This window comes from Kogia breviceps, chromosome 8, assembly GCF_026419965.1.
Source record: "Kogia breviceps isolate mKogBre1 chromosome 8, mKogBre1 haplotype 1, whole genome shotgun sequence".
In the NCBI taxonomy this organism is placed as follows: domain Eukaryota; kingdom Metazoa; phylum Chordata; class Mammalia; order Artiodactyla; family Physeteridae; genus Kogia; species Kogia breviceps.
Genome location: NC_081317.1, coordinates 105,965,076 through 105,991,902, shown reverse-complemented (window position 1 = coordinate 105,991,902; position 26,827 = coordinate 105,965,076). Strand labels below are relative to the sequence as shown.

The window sequence follows — 26,827 nt, the reverse complement described above, 5'->3', positions numbered from 1 at the left end:
ATGTATTTGATACATATAAAAGAATACAGTAAAGAATATTAATATGCATAAAAATTAAAAGGAAAATAATATAATGAATATCAGTAAACTTATCACACAGCTCAAGAAATAGCATATTATCAAAACTTAATGTGCTTGTCTACTTTCCTATATTTATCCCATGAAGGCAGCCAATTTCATGAATTCTTTTTCAGTAAATAGTTCTGTCACGTATGTATGTATAAGTAAACTATATGTTTTGTCAGCTTTGGGATATATCATATGCTAAATTGGTATCATATTGTACATAGTCTTTTTGGACGTGAGTTTTTCATTCAGTGTAATATTTCTAAGATATCATCCATATTGTCCCACATACTGATAGTTTAGTCATTTTCACCTCTTTATAATAATTACACAAAGTATATACAAATACTCTCACAATTTATCCATTCTCCTGTCAGTGGGCAGTTGGGTTGTTTATTTTCTTTATATTTTGCCATGAAATTGACAGTGCTGCCATAAGTATTACTGTATAGCCTGGTGCACACAGGTGCAAACATCTTTCTAGGGCAGTGGTTTGCAAACTTCAGCATGCGTTGGAATCACCTGGAGGAATTGAGCAACTATTGCTGGGCCTCATTCCCCAGAGCTTTAGATTCACTAGGTCTGGGGTGAGGCTAGGAGTTTGAATTTCTAAACTACTTCCAGGTGATCCTAATGGTGCTGGTCTAGAGACCCCACTTTTGAGAACCACTGCTCTAGGATATTATATAGAAGTTGTAATTATTGGGTATTAAGGTATGTGAATGTTTAATTTTTTTAAATAATGCCAAATTGTTTTTGAACGTCATTGTGGTAATTTATATCCCACCAGCATTGCATAAACCCTCTCATTGATACATAGCCTCTTCAACATTTGCTGTTGTTAGACTTGAACTTTTTTTTTTTTTTTTTTTTTTTTTGCGGTACACGGGCCTCTCAGTGCTGTGGCCTCTCCCGTTGCGGAGCGCAGGCTCAGCGGCCATGGCTCACGGGCCCAGCCGCTCCGCGGCATGTGGGATCTTCCCGGACCAGGGCACAAACCCCTGTCCCCTGCATGGGCAGGCAGACTCTCAACCACTGCGCCATCAGGGAAGCCCAACATTTTAAATATTTTAATATTTGTCTTCTTGATGTAGTCATCTTTTTTAGGAATAATGTTAATTTTTTAAATGTATTAAACTAAAAGTGTAGGCAGAGTAAATTGATTCTACATTTAGTTATTGTGATTGGTGGTCGGTTGGGTAAATTGGCCTGCATAAATTCAATGATTATTTATTGATTGTGTATTATGTAAAAATTATGCTGGGCATATTAAAAACATGTTTTAAATACATGTGCAGGTTTTACTTTTTAAATTTGAATAACATAGATTACAATTTGAAAACAGTGTTTAAAGACAGATTAAAACTTCATTAAACTGATGTGTCCTGGTAGGCACAGTGTACCATTTACTTTCCCAATTGGTGGATAGCTTTCACTTGTAGTGGGATCTGAAATTTAGAAAGAATTAAGTTAAATAGCAGTATAACATAGTGGCCATAAACTTTATTTATTTATTTTTGGCCATAAACTTTAATAGACATGCTTCTCAGTTTATTCCATAGAATGCTTCCATTCTAAGTATAGTGCTTAGGTTATTAAAATGGATAATCACAGTGGCATGGAAACTTCAAGTCCACACTAGGAAGTAGAACACACGTGAAGCAAATAGCCATTGTAAGCGTGATCATGTTATAAATGCTTGGCCTCTCTGAGGACTAAAGTAAGCTTAGTAAATAACGGTTAGGGCTCATTTCCATGATATACAAGATTTCCAGCGTTGCTTTTTCCCAGCAGGGTTGATATATAATGAAGGGTACATGTGGCAGTCTGTTTGAGACTTTCTCACAAACTTAAAATCTTTTACAGGTATATCACATTTTAAAATCTGATATTCTCACTGGTTTATATAAAAGAGATTTAAAATATTATGTCTGCAGTCTTATTTGTGAGTTATTTATTAATATGCTCAAGAGAGTCAGCTAAAGTGATCTTGTTGAAAACAAATGCTAAAAATGCCTTTCAAATGAAAAACAAGTATGTTGGCCCAACTTAAGGTAAATTTTCAGATTTTCAATGCTATAAGATTCTTTGCAGTAATTTCAGTGCCGTTTTCTCTAATTGATGGCCCTTTGGTTATTTCATTTAAAGACAATTATCCATTACCAGATTACTTGTCAACTGCTAAAATAATTCTTATTTGTAAATCTAGTATCTAGAGCTATGGAAACCCTAAGTTAAAACTTTTTTCCTTTATTGCATAAATAATAGAAGTTCTTTGTAAGAAATCTGGAGGACAAAACAAAAATTCATAAGTGAAGCTTAATTCTATCAGAAGATAGCCACTTTCCATACTCATATGAACATCACTTTAGAATTGCATTTCTACTGTGTACTTTGTTTTTTTAACTTAATGTCAGTGGAAAAGACAAATATAACTGACTCACACACAGAAAAGGCATGTCCTCGTTCAACACTCCGAAAGCAATGAAAATTTCATCTGACATTCAAGAAACATTTATCAGAGACCTACCATAAACCAGATACTGTGACACTTAAGAGGATCCTTCTTTTTAAACTGGCTGCAGTTCTTTTCTTGATGCTAGAGATTTGGGTAGTACAGGGATGTACTTCAGTGCTGCTCATCAGCATTCCAAGGGATTATTGGTTACCTAAATTCACCGAATGAATAACCACTTCTTTCAAATTAAAAATTTATTATTAAACCTTTACAATCTAGATAGGAAGTCAGGTTAGAAAATATTTGGGGTAATGATAAATTGTGTTCAATACTATGTGAGGGCTTATTAAGTGATAATAAAATAAAGATGAACTCAGTTTTTATCTAGAATGTGCTCCTTAGTGTTGCAGCGTACAAGGAAACACCTGTTGTACTTTGATTGCCCTGAAATTGCCAAACTGTGTGATGTGTGGCTTTGTTTTTTATCTTATAATCAAATTTGACTTCAATGGGGGGAAAAGAAAGATGGTAACTACTCAACCTTCCATACAAAACAACAGGGTTTGAGTTGGACTTTACCACTTGGTTACTGTGAGTTGCTATGACATGGTCAGGCCTAACAGTTAAAGTAGTTGTTTCCTTGTTCCCGACGTTATTCTGCTGTTTGAAGCAGCAGCGTCCAATAGAACGCTCTGTGAGGAAGGAAATACTCCATATCTGCACTCTGCAATATGGCAACCACTAGCCATTGTGGCTGTTGAGCAGTTCATATATGACTGTTGTAACTGATGAACTGACTTTTAATTAATAGCAATACATTAAAACTTAAGTAGCCTCCTGTAGCTAGTGGCTTCCAAATTGGACAGCGTGGCTTTCAAATATGGCAGGTGGCCTGTATTTTCATTAGGAAACAACTGACCCGCAGGAAAAATCAAGTCAATCGAATGGAAGTAGAAAACAATTTAGTTTGATGTATTTTTGAAAAATAAGTTAGATAAAGTGGTATGCTCTAATATTTAAATTCAGGAGCACAATATAGAGAGATACATTGAATTTCCAACCATTTTATGATGCTTGAGGGAGAGAAGTGAAAAGAAATGGGGTGGAGAAAGTTAATGTTAGAGCAAGGAGCGGATAATGTCAGGCGAAAGAAAACCGTGTGAAGCTATACAAGAAGCAAAGAGCCAAGCGACTGACCAAAGCAAATGCAAAACACCTTTTACAGTCTGGGAACAGCAAGGGGAGAGTAAGAAGATCCTCCTTTCTAACAACAGCGTTCTTGTCATAGTTGTTATTATACTAAGAATTTTCTAAATCTTTCTCCTCTGGAACTCGTGTCTGCAATAACGGTTAGAATTCCAGGCTCTGTTACAAAGGTGAAAAATGATAGGAAATACGGGGACACATGTTCTTCAAGCTTCAATCATTTATGGCAGTGTGTGCTGGGTGTAAGACACTCTGCCAGGTGCTTTGTGCTGTTATCTTTTTTATCATATGGTAAAATATACACAGCATAAAAGTTACCCTTTTAGCCATTTTAAGTGTACATCTCGTTGGCGTTGAGTACATTCATGTGTGTAACCTCACCACTTTTCATTTCCAAAACTTTTTCATCATCCCAAACAGGAACTCTGTACCCATTAAGCAGTAATTCTCCATTACCCCTTCTGCCCCCGTAACCTTTCTTCTACTTTCTATGAATTTGCCTTTTCTAAGTACCTCATACAAGTGGAAACATGATATTTGTCCTTTTCTATGTCTGGCTAGTTTCACTTAGCATAATGTTTTCAAGGTTCATGCATGTTGTAGCATGTGTCAGAATTGTATTCCTTTTTAGAGCTGAATGATATTCCATTGTATGGATATGCCACATTTTGTTTATCCATTCACACGTTTATGAGCACTTGGGTTGTGCATTATCTTTAATAATCCGCGTAGTTCCCTTTAAACTCTGCTTGCCTACCCCTCTTCCCCAAAATGCCCCAGCTTGCAACACTTCTCGTAGGTCATGATCCAAGAGAAAAGAGTTGGCATCTCCGTACTCTGCTGTTGAAACATTACACACTCCTATTGACAAACAACTCACTCCACATTTGACTGTTCACTTCATTTACTGAACGAAAAATTCACTGTCTACTGTACTCCAGTGACCAGTGAACAAAGGACTAGCCCCGGTTCCATTTCATATGGCACCTTTATCCAGTATCCTGTGGGAAGTCAGCTGGCTGCTCATGCTTCAGGTTCAGCTCCTCACCTGCTTTTTTATTCATAATTTTCAGAGATCTGACTGATAATGATACAACGATACACAGTTACAGTTATGGCTGGAGCAAAAAATTCACTACATGTACAGAGTCTCTACCCCCTACCTATGGAGCTGCATGTGTGTTGCACAAGTGTCAGACTGTGCCTGATTTTAAGCAGGACGGAGCAATTCATTGTAACCCAGGTCTCGGCTGTACTTAGAATGTTAGCCAAAATCTGGCTTTTATACAGTATATAGTTATTGAAGTTAAATGAGGTGGGAAGTCGTTAACTGTTCATACGGTAGTTGACGTGGTAAATGTTATAATAAACATTAAATTTTTCCTTTTTAAAATAAACCATTCCTTTAAGAAAGGAATCATGTAAAAGCAACATCTTAAGGACTTAATAGGTCTCAGGCACTTTGCGAAGCTCTTATCAGGCATTAACTCATTTCAACCTTGTGACAACCTTCTGATACAGGTGTAACTGTTTTCCTCATTTCCAGTTAAAGCCACAGAAGCGTAAAGAGGTTAAATAATTTGTCTTGAGCTGACAGCTAGAAAATGCCAGAATCTGAATTCAAGTGCGGGTCTCTTTTGTATCAGAACTGGAGCACTATTTAACATACTGTAAGATTGTAGTTTGTTTTTAGAGATGATTTCTCTAGTCTTGGATTTCAGCAGTGTTAGGCACTAAGTAAATATTTCAGTCATAAAAGAAAAAGAGAAACTTTTAAGAACCTCTCAAAATCTCTTTTTATGTGATAATCTGATTTTTTTAGACCTGTTTATAGTGTGGTAGTTTTTAATTTGTGAGTGACGAAATTGATTATGTAAGTTGTTCAAATTAATCTGGTGTGTTTACAGGTGGTCGCTGTATATGGAACTTTATCTGATTTGCTTTCTGTGGCCAGCAATAAACTCGGCATAAAAGCCACCAGTGTGTATAATGGGAAAGGTGGACTGATTGATGATATTGCTTTGATCAGGTAACCTTCACCTTTTTATAAGCTGTCTACAGTGTGCCCTCAGCTTCTTGGTGCTATGCTGTTTCCCTTAAGCAGAATTTAATCACTGTTAAGAATACAGGATTTTGGCAAATGATTGCCTAGAATTTGCTCTTTGGAATTTAAGTAATTTGCACTTACGATGCATTGATCAGATAGAAAACCCTGAGTACATTCCAATATACTCAGTCTTTCTGCAGAGTTCATATATGGCTATGAGGAATCTCTCCGTTACTAGAAACGGAACTAATAAGACAGAATTTTTAATACTAGAAACGATCTCTTTTATATGCTACTGCTTATTGTTCAGTTCATTTCCTAAGAATGCTTTGAATTTTATAAGCGTTTATAGAGACCTACTTTGGTGAAAACTTGCTAAATAAGATAGCATTTTAACTAGAGTTAACTCACCAGTGATCCATCACAGTAGTGGTTTTGGTTGGTTGGTTTGTTTGGGGTTTTGTTTTTTAAGTATGCCAGGCATATTTTAAAACCAATGTCCAGTTCACCTCATTCCATCCTCTTGGGATCATAGAATTTTGGAGCAGGAGGGGGCTCAAAGAAGATGGAATGGGAACACAAACTAAGTACTGACTCTGTGCCGTTAAGTTGTATTTGCTTTGCCCAAGTTACCTCATTTAATCGGCAAAGCATGGATTTTTTATTTATTTTTTTGGCCGCAAGGCATGTGTGATCTTAGTTCCGTGACCAGGGATCGAACCCACACCCCCTGCGTTGGAAGCGTGGAGTCTTAACCACTGGACTGCCAGGGAAGTCCCTGCGTTGGTTTTTTAAAATTGATGTTGTGAAGATAATGATGTTCTAAATTATGGTAGTATGCAAAGTTTAATATTCACTTAAACCCAGGTCAAAATAACCTTTCAATATAACACACTGCCTTTAAACACTTCTAGTCCCTTTGTTTTATAAATGAGGAAACTAAACATCTGAGAAGTTAAATGACTTACCCAGGTCATACATTTAATAGTTGATTTTTGTTAATTAGAGGAAAACAAATTTTCATATTAGTCTTAAAAAGTTAACTGGCATGGTGAACAATTAGAAAAGATTATAGACTTAAAAGATAAAGATTTTAATTCCAAATAAATTAGAAGAGTTTCTTAGTTTTTCAATATCTATCTCCCAGCTTCTGTGTGTTTCTATGGATAATTGAATGATTTATATCAACCTAAATTTCTCCTTAACAAACACAGACTCTGCTTCCAAGAAAAATTCTATGTGTTCCTGTGATGTCTTACAGAAATATGATTTATATTCTTACAGAAATAAAAATTTCTATAACATAGGTCATAATTGAAGAAGGTCATAACTGAAGCCTTCTGAACTATAAAATATCTACCTATTTAGAACTCAAACTGGTGGTTGCCAGAGGGGAGGAGACTGGCGGGGTTGGGTGAAATAGGTGAAGGGGCTTAAGAGGTACAGACTTCCAGTTATAAAATAGGTAAGTCACAGGAATGTAATTGGCAGCACAAAGAATATAGTCAGTAACACTGTAATAATTTTTTATGGTGACAGATGGTTACTAGACTTATCGTGGTAATCATTTCATGTATTTTGATTGTCAAATCACTGTGTTGTACACTTGAAACTAACATAATATTGTGTGTCAACTATACTTCAATTAAAAAAGAGCTAGGACAAGAAATAGTATGTATTTATATTATATCTACCTGTTTAATAATGTGTGGTTCACAGTACAAGCTCTGATCATTTATACTAATCATGCGGTGGGGTGGAGCAGGGAAGGAGGAGGATATACACTGATAATCCAGATTTTAGAATTATGGGTATTCATTTACATTTAGGTGAGTGTAGTGGGTGAGTGTTTACAGCAGAGTTATTTCCAATTATATTCTTAGAGTTAATATGAAAATTTATTTTCATTTCCAAAGCAGCTGATGATGCTGTGGCAGAAAACCCTAATAATTTATTTAAGGTTATAGAATTAAAGTGAAAAAAGAAGAGTTGGCTATAGCTTTAATCATATCCTGTGAGCATAACATTCTTCAGTAGTATATTCTTCAATTGATAAGAAAGCTGAACTCACATAATTTGTATAGTGGGTTTCGGTTTGTTTTTTCCATTTCAAAAGTACTTTCATGTGCAGGATCTTCTTTGAATTTAAATCCAGAGGCAGTTAAGTCAGGGGGTTAAGCCCTTTGAATTTTATAAACGTCACAGAGACCTACTTTGGTGAAAACTTGCTAAGTAAAATAGAATGTTAAGTAAACTCATCAGTGATCCACCACAATAGTGATTTTGGTTTGTTTTGGTTTTGGTTTTGGTTTTTACATACCCTCGGCAGATTTATCTCTTTAAGATAAGTGTCTAGTTCACTTCATTCCATTCTCATCAGATCATAGAATTTTGGAACAGGAAGAGGCTTAAACAACCTGGGTTTAAACAAAAAACACTGGAATTTGGTCAACTTCTTTGCCACGTAGATAGCAAAACAGATCTTCTCCGTTATTCTAAGGAATAGTTCCTCTAGTCAACAGATAATTAATGTGATTTCTGGATTTTGATGGTGGCTTTTTAAATTTTGATTTCCCCAGGGATGATGATGTTTTGTTTGTGTGTGAAGGAGAACCATTTATTGGTAAGTGACTTCCTTCAAAGCCAATTTTGTCTGCTGAAATAAAGATGAAATGGCAAATATTTTACATGGCTTTACTAAGCTTAACATTAAAAAGTGTCTTACAGTAGTATTCAGCTCTTCATACCTTTTTTGATTTTGCATTGGGGGTGTGTGTGAAAGTAAATTTCTAACTTGAATTAGATGATCATATTTTAGTATGGAAACCTCATCTTTTACATGCTGTTAAAAGGCTCTGGATGTGCACATATTCATTAATTATGACATGATAGGGTAGTTTTGATTTTAGAACTGTAACTGTTTTGTTTTGAAATTTTCTCTTTGATAGTAGTTATCAAAATCTCTGTTATGTTACATATTTTTTAAGCATATATTGCTTGAAAAAGTAATGTTTGCCAGTCATTCACAGCAGTTAAATCAGTCAAAAATGACTTGGTAGCAACCACACACACACACACACACACACACACACACACACACACACACTAACCTTCAGTTTCGAAGAAAGCTTATACAGTATATATCTCAAAGGAAAGAGCCTGAGGCTTAAATAAATATTCTTTAACGATTATTTGATATATTTAGTTCCAGACAATCACACCGTGAATATTTAAGTATTTCTTTAAGCTTTCACAATAATTGTATTTGGTGAGTGGAGGTAGTACTCAAGATCATCACACAGCAACTTAGAAGTAAATGCATCTTCTCTGTTTCTGCCTTAAGACTGAACAAAAAAATTCATCTCATCTTATCCATTAGCCTCACAGAGTGGGTTGGCAGGCAGTGGTCACTTAATTGGTTCATTGCATACATACAAACAACAAAACAAAAAGTGATTAGTGTTTTTTGTTTTATCATTACAAACTTTCAGAATTGAAAATATTTGGTATGTTTTCATCCTCTGCATTTATCGATACCTAGATTATTTTACTTTTGGCCAGTGGAAATCCCTTCATGTCCTTCTTTTAACACAACCCCATTAGTCTTTTCCTTACTATCTGGAATAACAAAGTGTTCATCTTATACTTCTCTTGTCCTAAACCCAAATCAGTGTTTTTTTTCTTGGAAGCCTTGATTTCTTTTAGTGGAAAATGTCATTTCAAGACCCAACCTGGGTGCTGGGGAGGCTTGCTGCTACTGGGTTCGTCATGATTACTAGGCTTTTTGGTGAACAGAGTTGGAAATACATAGCTAGCTAGAGGATAAAATTCATATATAATAAATATTATATGATATAAAGCTTTATATCACATATAACATATAAATAAAGTATCTCATGGATTCATACTAATACTTTGGTTTATATTATGATTATAAGATTTTTATTTAGCATCTTCTATCTTACATCTATGTCTCCTTTCTTGCATATCAGTAATCCTGGTTTCCAAGGACATAGGGAGTGATGGAATTGTAATGTCATGTAATTACTCATTTCCTTCATCCTACACAAAATACACATAAAAATTTCAATAATAATCCCAGTACTTTGAATACCAATGTGACTACTAAAGACAGTTAAACATTTTTTTAATATGCTCATTCCTTTCTTTCCTTACTTAAAAAATAATTGTATTGTTTATCCATTGTCAAATAGTATTATTATGTACTATATACATACACACATATACACACACACCATTGTACTATACTCTCTCCCTTAAAACCATCACTTAGTTTTACTCCTCCAGTCCTTAAACTGATGCCTCGAGTGGTTTCCTGAAACTTGTTCTCTAGTAGATTCTTTATAAAGAACTTGTGAGAACTGTATTCTCTGACATCTTGCATGTGGCTTCTATACCTGAAAGTCAGTTTGACTGGTCATAAAGTCATATGTCAGAACTGAACAAGTTTCAAACTTTAATGATATGTAGTTTATTGTATTTCAATTATACCTCAGTTAAGTTGTTAAATCCTTGGTTCATATTATTTTTCTTTAAATATCTTACATATGTTACTGCATTTTTTCTGACAGAGTTTTGGTGTCAAAAAAAATCTGATCTCTCATAAGTGATTATTTTTCCTAGCTCACCCAAAGGATTATTCTCTTTCTTTAAAGTACAGTAATTTTAGCATACTGTTTCTGGGTGTTCTGGGTTGAATCTCTCAGATGTGTGGTGGGCCCTTTCAATATGTAGTTTCACGTTGTTGTTGTTGTTTTTTTTAATTTCAGGTAAGTTTTCTTGAACTTTATATATTTATTTTGTTACCATGCTTTGATTTTCTCCTTTCAGGACTCCTATTGTATATGTGTTGGATCTTCTACACTTGTCTTCTATATCTGAAATCTTCTGTTAAATCCTTTTCATCTCTTTCTTCATTTCTTCTTGATTTTTAAAGCTTTCCTCTTTTCAATTTTTATTTTCCTTAAGGCATTATCTGTGATGTTCTTTCACTCCTGTGTGTCTTCTAGTTTAATTTTCATTTCTGAGATGGTTTTTATTTCTAATTCTCTCCTGAGTGCTCTTGCCTCATTTCTGAATTTTGTGATTCTGGTTTATGTTGCTTTTTCATACCTTGTATTATTTACTTCTTTTAGCATATTTGGAATATTGTAGTTTACCTATTTTGTGGCCATTTCTTTCCGGCACATTTTCATTATCTGGCACATGTTCATTATCTATAGGGATGTAATTCTTCCTATTCTTCTAATAATCTTGTATGGGATTTTCTGTTGCTCATTTTTACATGAAATTAATTTCCCTTAACTTGAGAAAGGAGCTGACTTAGGAAAGTTTTTGTAATTTCATGGCTCTAGGTGTCCCTTTTATGTTATTTTTATGAAGTATTAAATAATATGGAAGTCACCTTCTAATATATTTTGGTTCTGCTTGACCTTTTTTGACTTTTATCTGGACTCCTTTTCCTTTTGTCTCTGTTGTCTTTGTTCTGTTCAACTTGGATTCTTTTCCCAACATCTTATCCTCAGTGTGGGACTTTGTCCTAGGTGGGAGCTTTGGCTGGGTGGGTTTTGAGAGTTCGTTTTCAGCCTCTTCAGATCTTACTGCAGACTGCTTGAATCACCCATGGTTGGAGTGGGCACACCCCTCCCACTTCCATTCGGCTGTTCTCAAGTAGACTTGCCGAGTTTTGAAGTGAGTGTTTATGGGTTACTTTGGAATTCTTAGGATCATCACATACCCTGTTGTTTCTGTCAAGGATGCTTCTTCCGTCAAGGATGCTTCTTCCGTCAAGGATGCTTCTTCTGTCAAGGATGCTGATGCCATGCTGCTCTTCTAGTTGTCAGTGTTGGCAGGATACCTTATCACCTAGTTTTGTTTTAGATACTGTCTGTGGGTATAGGGCTTGCTGTCCTAGTAGCTCTGGCGTGCTTTTATGTGTGTGTTTTAGTTTAAAATATTATACTATTGCCATCTTCCCCAAACCACCCCCCCCAACTTAATGTTTATTTTTTCTACATGTCATCTCTAGACCCTCAGGCAGATTCTAAAGTACCAGAAGGGTTGTCAGGATCTCACACAGACTGGCTAACATTAAATGTTGGAGGGCGGTACTTTACAACCACACGGTAGGTGCACATGTATGTTTGTGTTGAGAGGGTACTATGTACTGTTTGTTCTTTCCTTCAGTTTGCTGATTTCCTTAGAAGATATTCCAGTGCTGCTTAAATATACTGTGTGATTTGAAGCCAATATTTAGAAAATTTTTTCTAAGAGTAGAAAATGGTTCACAAGTCATTCCAGAGAAAGCATGAAAAGCATGAATTTACTGTTTTTAGAATATGCTTTTAAAATATTGAGTAATATACATGCAACACAAGTAAAAAATTAACAGTACTGAAATTTTTAGACTACAACTGCTTATACTAAAGGCATAAGAAAAATGTAAATTTCCATCAAGAAAATTGTGATACGGTAGCTTGCTAGAAGGGTAGATCAGCACTGAAATTAAAGGCAACGAAACCAATATTTAAATCAAAGGAAGTGCCAGATTAGAAGAGATTTTGATAAGTGGCAACTTACTGCACATTTTTGTTTCCCAGCATCACTCCTCCCAGGTTATAGCATGCATCTTTTTGAGAGAGCAGCTGGGATCAAGTATACTCTTGACTTAAATATGTTTGTTTATAAAGACAAATGGAGAAATCAGTTTTTTTCCCTGAATTCTTAGGAGCACTTTAGTGAATAAAGAACCTGACAGTATGCTGGCCCACATGTTTAAGGACAAAGGTGAGTGCAGTGAGATCACATTTTGTGTGATCTGTATGTAGTTGTATTGACTTTATGACTCCTGTCCTTCTGTACTTTTTAATGGAATCAGTAATAATTTTTACAAGAGTAAAAACTTACTGGTATGTTACACAATTTTCCTTATATAAATTTCTAACTTTGTTTTTTGTTTATGGGGGGCTTTCTTCATTTTAATGGTCCCACAGGTGTGTGGGGAAATAAGCAAGATCATAGAGGAGCTTTCTTAATTGACCGAAGTCCTGAGTACTTTGAACCCATTTTGAACTACTTGCGTCACGGACAGCTCATTGTAAACGATGGGATTAATTTGTTGGGTGAGTTTTCAGTGTAATTCCTCACACTTTTTAGGATTTGTATTTTCTTTTCACTTGCTTAGTAATGTATATTTTCATAAAGTAAAAGTATCTTTTCCATTTTTAAAACTAAATGTTTTTACATGCATATGAGTGTAAATATACACTCATATATCTACACAGGTAGATAGTCTTTCAGGTATATATCTACCCCATATATTCCGATTTTAGATTCTAAATAGATTTAGATTTCATCAGTAAGGACACTAAGGGATTTTGTTGTTTGTTTGTTTGTTGTTTTTATAATTTTTAAAATTTTTTATTTTTATTTATTTATTTTTGGCTGCTCTGGGTCTTCGTTGCTGCATGTGGGCTTTCTCTAGTTGCGGCGAACGGGGGTTACTCTTCATTGTGGTGCGCGGGTTTCTCATTGCAGTGGCTTCTCGTTGCGGAGCGTGAGCTCTAGGTGCGCGGGCTTCAGTAGTTGTGGCTCAGTAGTTGTGGCACACGGGCTTAGTCGCTCTGCAGCATGTGGAATCTTCCCGCGCCAGGGCTTGAACCTGTGTCCCCTGCATTGGAAGGCAGATTCTTAACCACTGTGCCACCAGGGAAGCCCCGTTGGAAGATTTTTAATTACACTTTCATCATTACTTATGATAGGTCTGTTTATATTTTCTGATCCTTCCTGGTTCAGTCTTAGAAAATTGTACCCTTCCAAGAATTTGTCCATTTCTTTGTGGTTGTCCATTTTGTTGGCATATAATTGTTTGTAGTAGTCTCTTACAATCCTTTGTATTTCTGCAGTGTCAGTTGTGATTTCTCCTTTTTCATTTCTAATTTTACTGATTTGCATTCTCTCCCTTTTTTTTCCTTGATGAGTCTGGCTAAGGGTTTATCAATTTTGTTTATCTTCTCAAAGAACCAACTTTTAGTGTTATTTATCATTGCTATTGTTTTCTTTTTTCCTATTTCATTTATTTCTGCTCTGATCTTTATGGTTTCTTTCCTTCTACTGACTTTGGGTTTTCTTTGTTCTTCTTTCTCTAGTTGCTTTAGGTGTAAGGTTAGATTGTTTTTTTTTTTTTTCTTTAGGTGAGATTGAATTGCTATAAACTTCCCTTTTAGAATTGCTTTTGCTGCATCCCATAGGTTTTGGGTCATTATGTTTTCGTTGTCATTTGTTTCTATACATTTGTTTATTTCTTCTTGGATTTCTTCAGTGATCTCTTGGTTATTTAGTAGCACACTGTTTAGTCTCCATTTATTTGTGTTTTTTACAGTTTTTTTCATGTAATTGATTTCCAATCTCATAGTGTGTGGTCAGAAAAGATGCTTAATATGATTTCAATTTTCTTAAGTTTTCCAACGATTGATTTGTGACCCAAGGTGTAATCTGTCCTGGAGAATGTTCCGTGTGCACTTGAGAAGAAAGTGTATTCTGCCACTTTCAGGTGGAATGCCCTATAGATATCAATCAAATCTATCCGGTCTGTTGTGTCATTTAAAGCTTGTCTTTCCTTATTTATTTTCATTTGCATTGATCTGTCCATTCATGAAAGTGGGTGTAAAGTCTCCTACCATTATTGTGTTACTGTCGATTTCCCCTTTTATGGCTGTTAGCATTTGTCTTATGTATTGAGATGTTCCTATGTTGGATGCATAAATATTTATAATTGTTATATCTTCTTCTTGGATTGATCCCTTGATCATTATGTAGTGTCTTTCCTTATCTCTGGTAACAGTCTTTATTTTAAATTCTATTATATCTGATAGATGTATTGCTACTCCGGCTTTCTTTTGATTTCCATTTGCATGGAATATCTTTTTCCATCCCTTCACTTTCAGTCTGTATGTGTCCCTAGGTGTGAAGTGGGTCTCTTGTAGACAGCATATATATGCGTCTTGTTTTTGTATCCATTCAGCCAGTCTGTGTCTTTTTGTTTGGGCATTTAATTCATTTACATTCAAGGTTATTATCAATATGTATGTTCCTATTACCATTTTCTTAATTGTTTTGGGTTTGTTTTTGTGGGTCTTTTTCTTGTGTTTCCACCTAGAGAATTTTCTTTAGCATTTGTTGTAAAGCTGGTTTGGTGGTGCTGAATTCTCTTAGCTTTTGCTTGTCTGTAAAGCTTTTGATTTCTCCGTCAAATCTGAATGAGATCCTTGCTAGGTAGAGTAATCTTGGTTTTAGGTTTTTCTCTTTCATCATTTTAAGTATATCCTGCCACTCCTTCCTGGCCTGCAGAGTTTCTACTGAAAAATCAGCTGGTAACCTTATGGGGATTCCTTTGCATGTTATTTTTTGTTTTTCCCTTGCTGCTTTTAATATTTTTTTCTTTGAATTTAATTTTCGTTAGTTTGATTAATATGTGTCTTGGTATGTTTCTCTGCTGGTTTTTCCTGTATGGGAGTCTCTGCACTTCCTGGACTTTGGTGACTTCCTGGACTTTCCCATGTTAAGGAATTTTTCAACTATAATCTCTTCAAATGTTTTCTCAGACCCTTTCTTTTTCTCTTCATCTGGGAGCCCTATAATTTGAATGTTCGTGTGTTTAGTGTTGTCCCAGAGGTTTCTGATATTGTCTTCAATTCTTTTCATTCTTTTTTCTTTACTGTGCTCCTCTGCAGTTATTTCCACCATTCCGTCTTCCAGCTCACTCATTCGTTCTTCTGCCTTAGTTATTCTGTTATTGTTTCCTTCTAGTGTATTTTTCATTTCAGTTATTGCATTGTTCATCTCTGTTTGTTTGTTCTTTAGTTCTTCTAGATCTTTGTTAAACATTTCTTGTATTTTCTCAATCTGTGCCTCCAATTCTATTTCCAAGATTCTGGATCATCTTTACTATCATTACTGTGAATTCTTTTTCAGGTAGATTGCCTATTTCCTCTTCATTTATTTGGTTTTGTAGGTTTTTACCTTCTTCATCTGTGACATAATTTTTTGTCAACTCATTTTGGTTTTTTGGTTTTTTTTTTTAATGGGTGGGATTGTGTTTCCCGTCTTACTGGTTGTTTAGCCTGAGGCTTCCAGCACTGGCATTTGTAGGCTGTTGGGTCGAGCTGAGTCTTGGTCCCGACATGAGGACCTCTGGGAGACATCGCTCCTATGAATATTCCCTGGGGTCTGAGGTTCTCTGTTAGTTCAGTGGTTCAGATTCAGAGCTCCCACTGCAGGAACTCTGGCCCAACCCCCAGCTCGTGAACCAAGATCTTGCAAGCTGTGCGAGGTGCCAAAAAGACAAAAGAAAAAAAGGAACAGAACAGTAAGAAAGAGTAAATAATATTAGAACACTATCAGCTATCTTAGAAAGAATAAAAATATAGATGAAACAACAAGTGGAAGGTAAAACAGAACCACAGTAGTAATAAAGAGGAGGGGGGAAAAAGCCAGAAAAGGGCTTGGCTGTGGGGGGGCGGGGCTTAGGTAGGGGTGGGGTTTAGGTGGTGGATGGGGCCTATGCTTAGGACCCACGGGGCCAGAAAAGACCCTGGGGCAGGGTCTTAGTCTCAACACAGCAGGAGGGGCCCAGGAGTGCCTCTGGCCCTGGAGGGCAGATGACCAGGTCCAGGACCCCAGCATGCTCACTGAGCCCAAGTGGGTGGGGGAAGTCCCAGAGGGCCCCTCTCCATTGGCCTCTCTTCTTCTCCCTCCCATGTCCACAGCACCCATGTGGCTAGAGGTGGCCCCAGAAGGCAAGGGACCAGACCTGGAAGCCCAACAGGCTTCCTGGAGTTGAGTGGGCAGGGGAAACGCCTGGGTTGCTTCCCCTGATCCTCCGGCCCCAAAGCGTCCCCTCGCCCCGTCCTCCTCTCCTCCCCTTCCCAACTCCTCCCTCCCTCCTATGCTCCCAGGACCGGCGTGGCACAGAGGGGGCCTCGGAGGGTGGGGGACCTGGCCTGCGACCCCAGCAGGTCTCCCAGGCTGAGTGGTCTGGGGAAACACCCGCCACACCTCCCCGATCCTCCAATCCTTGAGGGTTCCCCCCACCACTGTCCACCTCTCCTCTTTCCCCCTTCTCCCTCCCATGCCCCTAGGACCCATGAGGCCAGAGGGGGCCTGGGAGAGAAGGGGGCTCAGGAAAATGGAGGACCAAGCCTGACAGCCCAGTAGGCTTTCCGGGCACAAGTGAGTGGGTGAAACAACCTCCATGCCTCCCCTGGTTCTCCTATCACAGAGGGCCCCTCCCCCATCCACCTCTCCCCTTCTCCACCACCCCCGCCTCCCTCCTATGCCCCTAGAAACAACATGGCCCAGAGGGTGCCTTGGAGGGTTGAGGACCCTGCCTGGGAGCCCTGCATGCTTCCTGGCCGATTGGGCAGGGGAAACACCTGATTCTCTGAGCCCCTGAGGGTCCCTCCAGGCATTGAAACCCTCCCCCCTCTCCCCCTTCCCAGTCACCCCTCAGGGGCGTCGGTCCTGACTGGCCTCCACTTCTCCTCCCTCCTTACTCCCCCCATGTCCTACCTGGTCACTCAGAGGTTCCTCCTGTCTCCTTGGGCATTGAGGTCGCCCATCAGCATCTGGCAGATGCCTTAGTTGTGGGGAGACATGAACTCCGCGTCCTCCCCCACCACCATCTTCTGTAGGCTCCTGTTTTTTTAATCCACTCTGCCACTCTGTGTCTTTTGATTAGAGCATTTAGTCCATTGACTTTTTTTTTTTTTTTTTTTGCGGTACGCGGGCCTCTCACTGCTGTGGCCTCTCCCATTGCGGAGCACAGGCTCTGGACGCGCAGGCTCAGCGGCCATGGCTCACGGGCCCAGCCACTCCGCGGCACGTGGGATCTTCCCGGACTGGTGCACGAACCCATGTCCCCTGTATCGGCAGGCGGACTCTCAACCACTGCGCCACCAGGGAAGCCCCTAGTCCATTGACATTTAAGGCAACTTTTGATAGATAAGTATTGCTATTGTAGAGCTTGTTTTCCAGTTGATTTTTGTATTTCTTCTCTGTTCTTTTTTCTTCTTGTTTTTCCTTTCATCATTTGATGATTTCCTTTTGTATTATGCTTGTGTTCTCTTCCTTTTGTTTTTGTGCATCTATTGTATGTCTTTGATTTGTGGTCACCCTGTTTTTCAAGTATGTTAACCCCTTCCTATATGAACTTGCTTTAGAATCTATAGTGGTATGACCTCAAACACATTCTAAAAGATAAACCTACGTTTTCTCACTCTCTTCCCTCACTTTTCATGATTTTGATGTCCTCTTTTACGTCTTCATGTTTATCCTTTTGCTCTTCATTGTGGTTATCATCACTCACAAAAAAATTATTTTATTATTTTTTAAAAATCTGCATACTGGCTTATTTATGTGATTTACTTTCCAATTGTGATTTTCTCTTTCCTGTAGATTCTTACTTCTTTTCTACTTAGAAAAGACCTTTCAATATTTCTTTTAGGGATAGATTTAGTATTGTTCTATTCCTTTAGTTTCTGCTTGTCTGAGAAATTCTTTCTTCTATTCTAAGTGTTGATCTAGCTGGGTAGAGTATCCTAGGTTGCAGATTTTTCCCTTTAAGTACTTTGAATATATCTTGCAGCTCCTTTGTGGCCTGCAACATTTCTGTAAAGAAATCAGCTGATAGCCTTATGGGGGTTCCCTTGTAATTATCCCTTTGTTTTTTCTCTTGCTGCCTTTAGAATCCTCTCTTTAACTTTTAACTATATCTTGGTATAGATCTGTTTGGGTTCATCTTGTTTGGGACCCTCTGTACTTCCTGTACCTGTGTATCTGTTTCCTTCTTTAAGTTTGGGATGTTTTCAGCCATAATTTCTTCAAATACATTTTCAATCCCCTTTTCTCTTTCTTCTCCTTCTGGGATGACTGTTATGTGTAGATTTGTACACTTTACATTATCCCATAGGTCTTTTAAATTGCTTTCAATTTTTTTTTGCCATTTGGCTTTCTGTCTGCTGTTCTGACGGGGGGATTTCCATTGTTCCATCTTCCAGATCACTTATTTATTCTTCTGCATTATTCAGCCTGTTATTCATTGCCTTTAGTTCAGCTTTCATCTCGGCGAATGAGTTTTCTCATTTTCCTTGGCTCCTCTTTACACTTTCTAGTTCCTTTTTACAGTAATCTACATTTGTGTTGATAACCTTTCTTAGTTCCTTCAGTATTTTCATTATCCTTTTTTTGAGCTCAGTGCCTATTAGACTGAGCAGATCTGTTTCATTGTTTGCTCTTTCCGGGGAATTCTCTTGATCTTTTCTGGGAGTGGTTCCTATACTTCTTCATTTTACTTATATTTCTTTTACTCTATGAATTTACGACAAACAGTTACCTACTGTGGTCTTGGAGGGCTGTTAGTATGTGGAAGTGTCCCTGTGTAGCTTGTGTGGGTTTAAAATTTTGGGTGCAAGGGCTGTTTTCTGGATGTATACCTGCCACCTCTTTCATCATTGTGTGCTGGCCATTATCCCCTTGATAGGGGGTGTGGCTGATGTTGTGGTGACCAAAGGCTACACTGGATGTTGAGTGGGGCCTCCTCTTTGCTCTGTGGTTGTCACAGCCCTCTCAGTGGCAGGGTCTGCTCCCTAGTTATTGCAGTAGAAGCCCCCAGATCTGTTTCTGAGCTGTGGTGTGAGGTAGTTGGGATTGGAGTATGGCCAGGGAGAGGAGCCCCTGAGTATTCCTCCTCCGGAGCTCTCCACCAGGGAGTGCGTTCTGTGCTGTCACCCGTCACCCATTGTGTGGGCTCACAAAGTACACTGTTGTTGGCACTGCACTCGTCCCACCTCAACCGTGAGAATGCAGACAGTGAGCCCTGGTGTCCCTCAGGCGCTGTGTTCACAAAGTCACCAGCATAGGTCTGCTGGCAATGATCCACTGAAGTGAGGTCGCAGGACCACAGTAGTCACACACCTGAACCCGCTGTTGGAGCTACCGAAGGAGCGCAGACTCCAGCCCAGCCTCTGTGTGCATGCACCCACAAACCACATAGCTGCTAAGGCCAGACTGGTCCCAGCCACGGGAGCACCCATTGTCCACTTGGATGTCCTGCAGGCACTGAGTATACAAAGCCAGTGGCTGTGGGGTAGATCTGCACAGCAGTGGGCAGAGGGCCCAGATTTCAGCCCCGCCTCTGCATGTGGGCAGCCCGCTGGCATGCTCCCAGAGCTCCTACAGGTAGCGCTGAGTCAGCTGAAAGTGTGTGGAGAAAGAGGCTGCTGTGGCAGGCCTGTCCCTCCCTTCCATGCTCCTTAACAAAAGGGCTTTGCTTCTATGGTGGGCCTGGGCTTCTTCTACATACACCCCTGGTTGCAGCCCATACCATGCTCCAGCCCCTTCAGGCTTTCTCCGAGCAGCCAATCCTGGTCCAGTCCCTGGGTCTGTCCTCTGAAACCCAAGATTCAGAACTCAGCTCCCGCCCACACCAGCGGCTGCACATCTCAGGCTGGGGAGCACAGGGCAGTGACCCGGACCATCTGTGCAGGTCTTTCTCTGATCTGCCTGCCATAAACTGGCTGCTGCACTTTGCTTTGAGCCTCTAAAGCTCCGTTTCTGTCCTGGCTGATCTCCCCACCTGTGAAGAGGCTTTCCAGGTTGTGGGAAACTTTTCTCTTTCACAACTCCCTCCCAGATGTGCAAGTCCCATCCCAATGCCTTTTTTAAAAAAATTCTTGTACTACCTGGTTATGAGGAGATCTTCATGCGATTTTCGGTGTTTGAGATATTCTGCCAGCGTTCAGAGGGTATTCTGTGAGAATAGTTCTAGATGTATAGGTATATTTGATGTATTTGTGGGAGGAGGTGAGCTCCACATTCTTCTATTCTGCCATCTTCTGTGAGGCCCCTGGAAATCCTTCATTTAAAATTGATTCTCCTATAAGAAAGGTTTCTGAATTATACTGCTGACTTTTGTTTTGAAGCTATCTTACGTTTATTCACTTCTATAATATTCTGATTCAGTAGCTAAAAGATCTCTGACAAACCGATTCAGATCTGCTTCATTCAGAAACTCAAGGGGCTTCCCTGGTGGCGTAGTGGTTAGGAATCCGCCTGCCAATTCAGGGGACACGGGTTCGAGCCCTGGTCCGGGAAGATCCCACATGCCATGGAGCAACGAAGCCCATGCGCCACAACTACTGAGCCTGCGCTCTACAGCCTGCAAACCACAACTACGGAAGCCCGCATGCCTAAAGCCTGTGCTCCACAACAAGAGAAGCCACCGCAATGAGAAGCCCATGCACCACAACAAAGAGTAACCGCTGCTCGTAGCAACTAGAGAAAGCCCGCACGCAGCAACAAAGATCCATCACAGCCAAGAATAAATAAATTAATTAAATAAATTTATTTAAAAAACAAAACAAAACCAAACCATGGTGCTGTGACTGTGATAAGTATATTAAAAAAAAAAAAAAGTCAATGAAGGGCTTCCTTGGTGGCTCAGTGGTTAAGAATCTGCCTGCCAATGCAGGGGACACGGGTTTGAGCCCTGGTCCAGGAAGATCCCACATGCCATGGAGCAACTAAGCCTGTGCGCCAAAACTACTGAGCCTGTGCTCTAGAGCCCACGAGCCACAACTACTGAGCCCATGTGCCACAACTGCTAAGCATGCCTAGAGCCCATGCTCCACAACAGGAGACACCACTGCATCGAGAAGCCAGCACATCGCAACGAAGAGTAGTCCCTGCTCACTGCAACTAGAGGAAGCCTGCACGCAGCAGCGAAAACCCAGTGCAGCCAAAAATAAATTTTTTTAACTGTCAATGAAATGTTAAGATTAGGTGAACTAATCATTTATTATTGGGCTTACAGATCACAATGTCAGTTATTTTAGGAATGTGTGATGTTAGGATTTTTTTGTCTGTGGCCTATTTTCAGAAATAATTTTGTAATATGGAAAGCTTTCATTCTAATTCATTACTCTTCTTTCTTTTGCTGTATGTAAACTTTAGAAAAACTTTGTTTACAAATATTTTTAAATATTCTATATATACATATATATGTTCTAAACATTAGTTATTTTTCTTCTATATTGATGGATAGCCTACTTGTCGTATTTCACTTCTGTTGTGAGAATTTAACTTTATAGAATCTTTTCATAAATGATTCTATAAATATTAAACTGAATAGCATTCTATAAAAGTCAAATTGTTTTTATTATGATAGGTGTGTTAGAAGAAGCAAGATTTTTTGGTATTGACTCATTGATTGAACACCTAGAAGTAGCAATAAAGGTAAGACTCTTTTTACATTAGTCAAGTATTACATGTATTGTAGCTATCTCCCAAAATGCTCCACTGATCTGTCAATATGCTTTTCAAGAATTCTCAACCACCAGAAGATCATTCACCAATATCTCGAAAGGAGTTTGTTCGATTTCTGCTAGCCACTCCAACCAAATCAGAATTGCGTTGCCAGGTAATTAAAGCAGACTTTTACATGAGTTACTGGTGTGGGCAAATCTGTGAGTAAAGTTTTAAATTCTTCTGGGAATTTTTTTCTTGCCTTGTTTTCTTTTTTCATGCAAGATATATTTTACTTATGGGTCATAGCATTGATTTAGTCCCAGAATGGTTAGACAGATAAAGAGATGTGATAATCTTTTTTATTGTCTAATTATGCCTCATGCAGCAGTTTTTGAGTAATGCATAGGAATTGCAGCAATAAAAATAAAAAGTCAATTGTACAGTTGTTATGTATGGTTAATCAGTGGAAGATACTTTTACTTTTATGTATTATACCACTAATGATTTTAAAAACCGCAGTACTCACTTTAAAAAAATAAAATATTTTAAAAATAATTTTTAAAATAAAATTATTCAATTAATAAAATAATGTAAGTACAATCAGGTTTAATAAAAAAATAATACTTATCAACGGGTATGTGGCCAGCAGAGATCTCTCTTTAGAAACTTCTGCACATAAATAAGGCATAGCCAGGATGCGTTCTAATGTTATATGTAAGTCGAGTTTCTTTAAGAACACATTAAGGACACTAATTTTATATATCTAAGTTCCATTTGATCATGTTTTGTAACGAACTCCAAATGACAGAACTGCCAGTTACTTCTAAAAAACATGGTGGTTAGCTATTGCAATTGAATTTAATACAACAGATGGTTTAAATATTGTGACAGTTTGTGTTTTTTAATTTTAGGGTTTAAACTTCAGTGGTGCTGATCTTTCTCGTTTGGACCTTCGATACATTAACTTCAAAATGGCCAATTTAAGCCGCTGCAATCTTGCACATGCTAATCTCTGCTGTGCAAATCTGGAACGAGCTGATCTCTCTGGATCAGTGCTTGACGTAAGAATCATTTTTGGTTACAAAATAAAATTAAAACTTTAGTCTATTGAACACTCAGAGCAGAAATTATATCTGTCCCTTACTGGAGCTTTTACTTGCAAACATAATTTACTAAGCTGATGATAAAACAGAACGTTCTGAAAGTGAAATGGGTTGGTTTTGCAACTTTGATATCCTTTATTAAACATAGGTCTGAAAAGTATAGCAACTAATAAGAAATTAAATCTTGAAATTAGATCCTGATCTCCTCAACACTCTATTTATCAGTACTTCTGTTTTCAATGAATTAATACGGTAAAGCTGGAAAGTATCTTTGAATTTTTCTATTCAGGTTCATTTCTGGAATAGGAAAATGTTATTGCTCCAGGGGATATGTGGCAGTTATTTTTAAATAAACATGGTATACAGCAATCTGTGTAAGTTAGCATCTCAGTGGCTCTCTCCCTCTACCTATATTCATATGTGTTTACATATATGTATGTGTATATATGTGTGTGTGTACATATGTATATGCATGTATTTCTGTAGCAGTTACCTGTGTTAATTTGAGGTTAGAGGATATTATGTAAAACCAGCCGTGAAATCTAATTTCTAAGAACTTTCAGTTCCTTAATATCAAGAACCATGTCTGTGTGTCTTTTGAGTTAATAACACCTAATATACAACCTTGCCTTTAGTAGTCACTGAATAAATGTTTATTGAATTTTATAATGTTGGCTATGTTCCTTAGCTGCAGTGTATTTTTCCATGAAAATTGGATCTGATAAAAAAATAGACCAACACATTTCCTTGTTCCATCTTATGATGAAGAATCACATAAATAGCAAAATAAGCAAAACACTAACAGTACAAAGGAAAAATCTGAAGGACCTAATTTTTATTTTTATTTTTTTTAACATCTTTATTGGAGTATAATTGCTTTACAATGGTGTGTTAGTTTCTGCTTTACAACAAAGTGGATCAGTTATACATATACATATGTTCCCATATCTCTTCCCTCTTGCGTCTCCCTCCCTACCACCCTCCCTATCCCACCCCTCTAGGTGGTCACAAAGCACCTAGCTGATCTCCCTGTGCCATGCGGCTGCTTCCCACTAGCTATCCACCCTATGTTTGGTAGTGTATATATGTCCATGCCACTCTCTCACTTCGTCACAGCTTACCCTTACCCTTCCCCGTATCCTCAAGTCCATGCTATAGTAGGTCTGTGTTTTATTCCCATCCTACCCATAGTCGCTTCATGGCATTTTTTTTCTTAGATTCCATATATATGTGTTAGCATATGGTATTTGTTTTTCTCCTTCTGACTTACTTCACTCTGTATGACAGACTCCAGGTCCATCTGCCTCACTACAAATAACTCAGTTTCATTTCTTTTTTATGGCTGAGTAATATTCCATTGTATATATGTGCCACATCTTCTTTCTCCATTCATCTGTTGATAGACACTTAGGTTGCTTCCATGTCCTGGCTGTTGTAAACAGAGCTGCAATGAACATTCTGGTACATGACTCTTTTTGAATTATGGTTTTCTCAGGGTATATGCCCAGTAGTGGGATTGCTGGGTCGTATGGTAGTCCTATTTGTAGTTTTTTAAGGAACCTCCATACTGTTCTCCATAGTGGCTGTATCAATTTACATTCCCACCAACACTGAAAGAGTGTTCCCTTTTCTCCACACCCTTTCCAGCATTGTTTCTAGATTTTTTGATGATGGCCATTCTGACTGGTGTGAGATTATATCTCATTGTAGTTTTAATTTGAATTTCTCTAATGATTAATGATGTTGAGCATTCTTTCATGTGTTTGTTGGCAATCTGTATATCTTCTTTGGAGAAATGTGTATTTAGGTCTTCTGCCCATTTTTGGATTGCGTTGTTTGTGTTTTTGTTATTGAGCTGCATGAGATGCTTATAAATTTTGGATATTAATCCTTTGTCAGTTGCTTCATTTGCAACTATTTTCTCCCATTCTGAGGGTTATCGTTTGGTCTTGTTTATGGTATCCTTTGCTGTGCAAAAGCTTTTAAGTTTCATTAGGTCCCATTTGTTTATTTTTGTTTTTATCTCCATTTCTCTAGGAGGTGGGTCAAAAAGGATCTTGCTGTGCTTTATGTCATAGAGTGTTCTGCCTATGATTTGCGCTAAGAGTTTGATAGTGTCTGCCCTTACATGTAGGTCTTTAACACATTTTGAGGGTTTTTTTTTTTTTTTTTTTTTTTCGGTATGCGGGCCTCTCACTTTTGTGGCCTCGCCTTTTGTGGAGCGCAGGCTCCGGAAGCGCAGGCTCGGCGGCCATGGCTCATGGGCCCAGCCGCTGTGCGGCACATGGGATCCTCCTGGACCGGGGCACGAACCTGCATCCCCTGCATCGGCAGGCGGACTCTCAACCACTGCGCCACCAGGAAAGCCCTTGAGTTTATTTTTGTGTATGCTGTTAGGGAGTATTCTAATTTCATATTTTTACATGTAGCTGTCCAGTTTTCCCAACACCACTTATTGAAGAGACTGTCTTTTCTCCACTGTATATTCTTGCCTCCTTTATCAAAGATAAGGTGACCATGTGTGTATATGTGTGTGGGTTTATCTCTGTGCTTTCTATCCTGTTCCATTGATCTATATTTCGGTTTTTGTGCCAGTACCATACTGTCTTCATTACTGTAGCTTTATAGTATAGTGTGAAGTCAGGGAGCCTGATTCCTCCAGCTCCATTTTTCCTTCTCAAGATTGCTTTGGCTATTTGGGGTCTTTTGGGTTTCCATACAAATTGTGAAATTTTTTGTTGTAGTTCTGTAAAAAAAAAAAAAAAAATGCCAGTGGTAGTTTGATAGGGATTGCACTGAATCTGTAGATTGCTTTGGGTAGTAGAGTCATTTTCACAATGTTGATTCTTCCAGTCCAAGAACATAGTATATCTGTCCAACTATTTGTATCATCTTTAATTTCTTTCATCAGTGTCTTATAATTTTCTGCATACAGGTCTTTTGTCTCCTTAGCTAGGTTTATTCCTAGATATTTTATTCTTTTTCTTGCAATGGTAAGTGGGAGTGTGTTCTTAATTTTACCATCAGATTTTTCATCTTTAGTGTATAAGAATGCAAGAGATTTCTGTGCATTAATTTTGTATCCTGCTACTTTACCAAGTTCATTGATTAGCTCTAGTAGTTTTCTGGTAGCATCTTCAGGATTCTCTATGTATAGTATCATGTCATCTGTAAACAGTGACAGCTTTACTTCTTCTTTTCCGATTTGGATTCCTTTTATTTCTTTTTCTTCACTGATTGCTGTGGCTAGAACTTCCAAAACTGTCGAATAAGAGTGGTTAGAGTGGGCAACCTTCTCTTGTTCCTGATCTTAGTGGAAATGGTTTGTTTTTCACCATTGATGACGATGCTGGCTGTGGGTTTGTCATATATGGCCTTTATTATGTTGAGGAAAGTTCCCTTTATGCCTGCTTTCTGCAGGGTTTTTATCATAAATGGGTGTTGAGTTTTGTCAAAAGCTTTCTCTGCATCTGTTGAGATGATCATATGGTTTTTCTCCTTCAGTTTGTTGATATGGTGGGTCACGTTAATTGATTTGCATATACTGAAGAATTCTTGCATCCTGGAATAAGCCCCACTTGATCGTGGTGTATGATCCTTTTAATGTGCTGTTGGATTCTGTTG

The 26,827-nt window shown here is 38.3% G+C and overlaps 1 protein-coding gene across 1 annotated transcript in view; it reads left to right on the top strand.

The window, feature by feature from the left end:
* The window catches only part of KCTD9 (potassium channel tetramerization domain containing 9), a 61,011-nt gene that overhangs the window by 4,661 nt on the left and 29,523 nt on the right, over nucleotides 1-26,827 (top strand). The window contains exons 2-9 of the mRNA XM_059071740.2: nucleotides 5,638-5,759; nucleotides 8,357-8,400; nucleotides 11,827-11,923; nucleotides 12,526-12,584; nucleotides 12,791-12,919; nucleotides 22,021-22,088; nucleotides 22,177-22,272; nucleotides 23,012-23,161. Coding sequence (XP_058927723.1) covers nucleotides 5,638-5,759; nucleotides 8,357-8,400; nucleotides 11,827-11,923; nucleotides 12,526-12,584; nucleotides 12,791-12,919; nucleotides 22,021-22,088; nucleotides 22,177-22,272; nucleotides 23,012-23,161 — 765 coding nt within the window. The remainder of the gene's footprint in view (nucleotides 1-5,637; nucleotides 5,760-8,356; nucleotides 8,401-11,826; nucleotides 11,924-12,525; nucleotides 12,585-12,790; nucleotides 12,920-22,020; nucleotides 22,089-22,176; nucleotides 22,273-23,011; nucleotides 23,162-26,827) is intronic.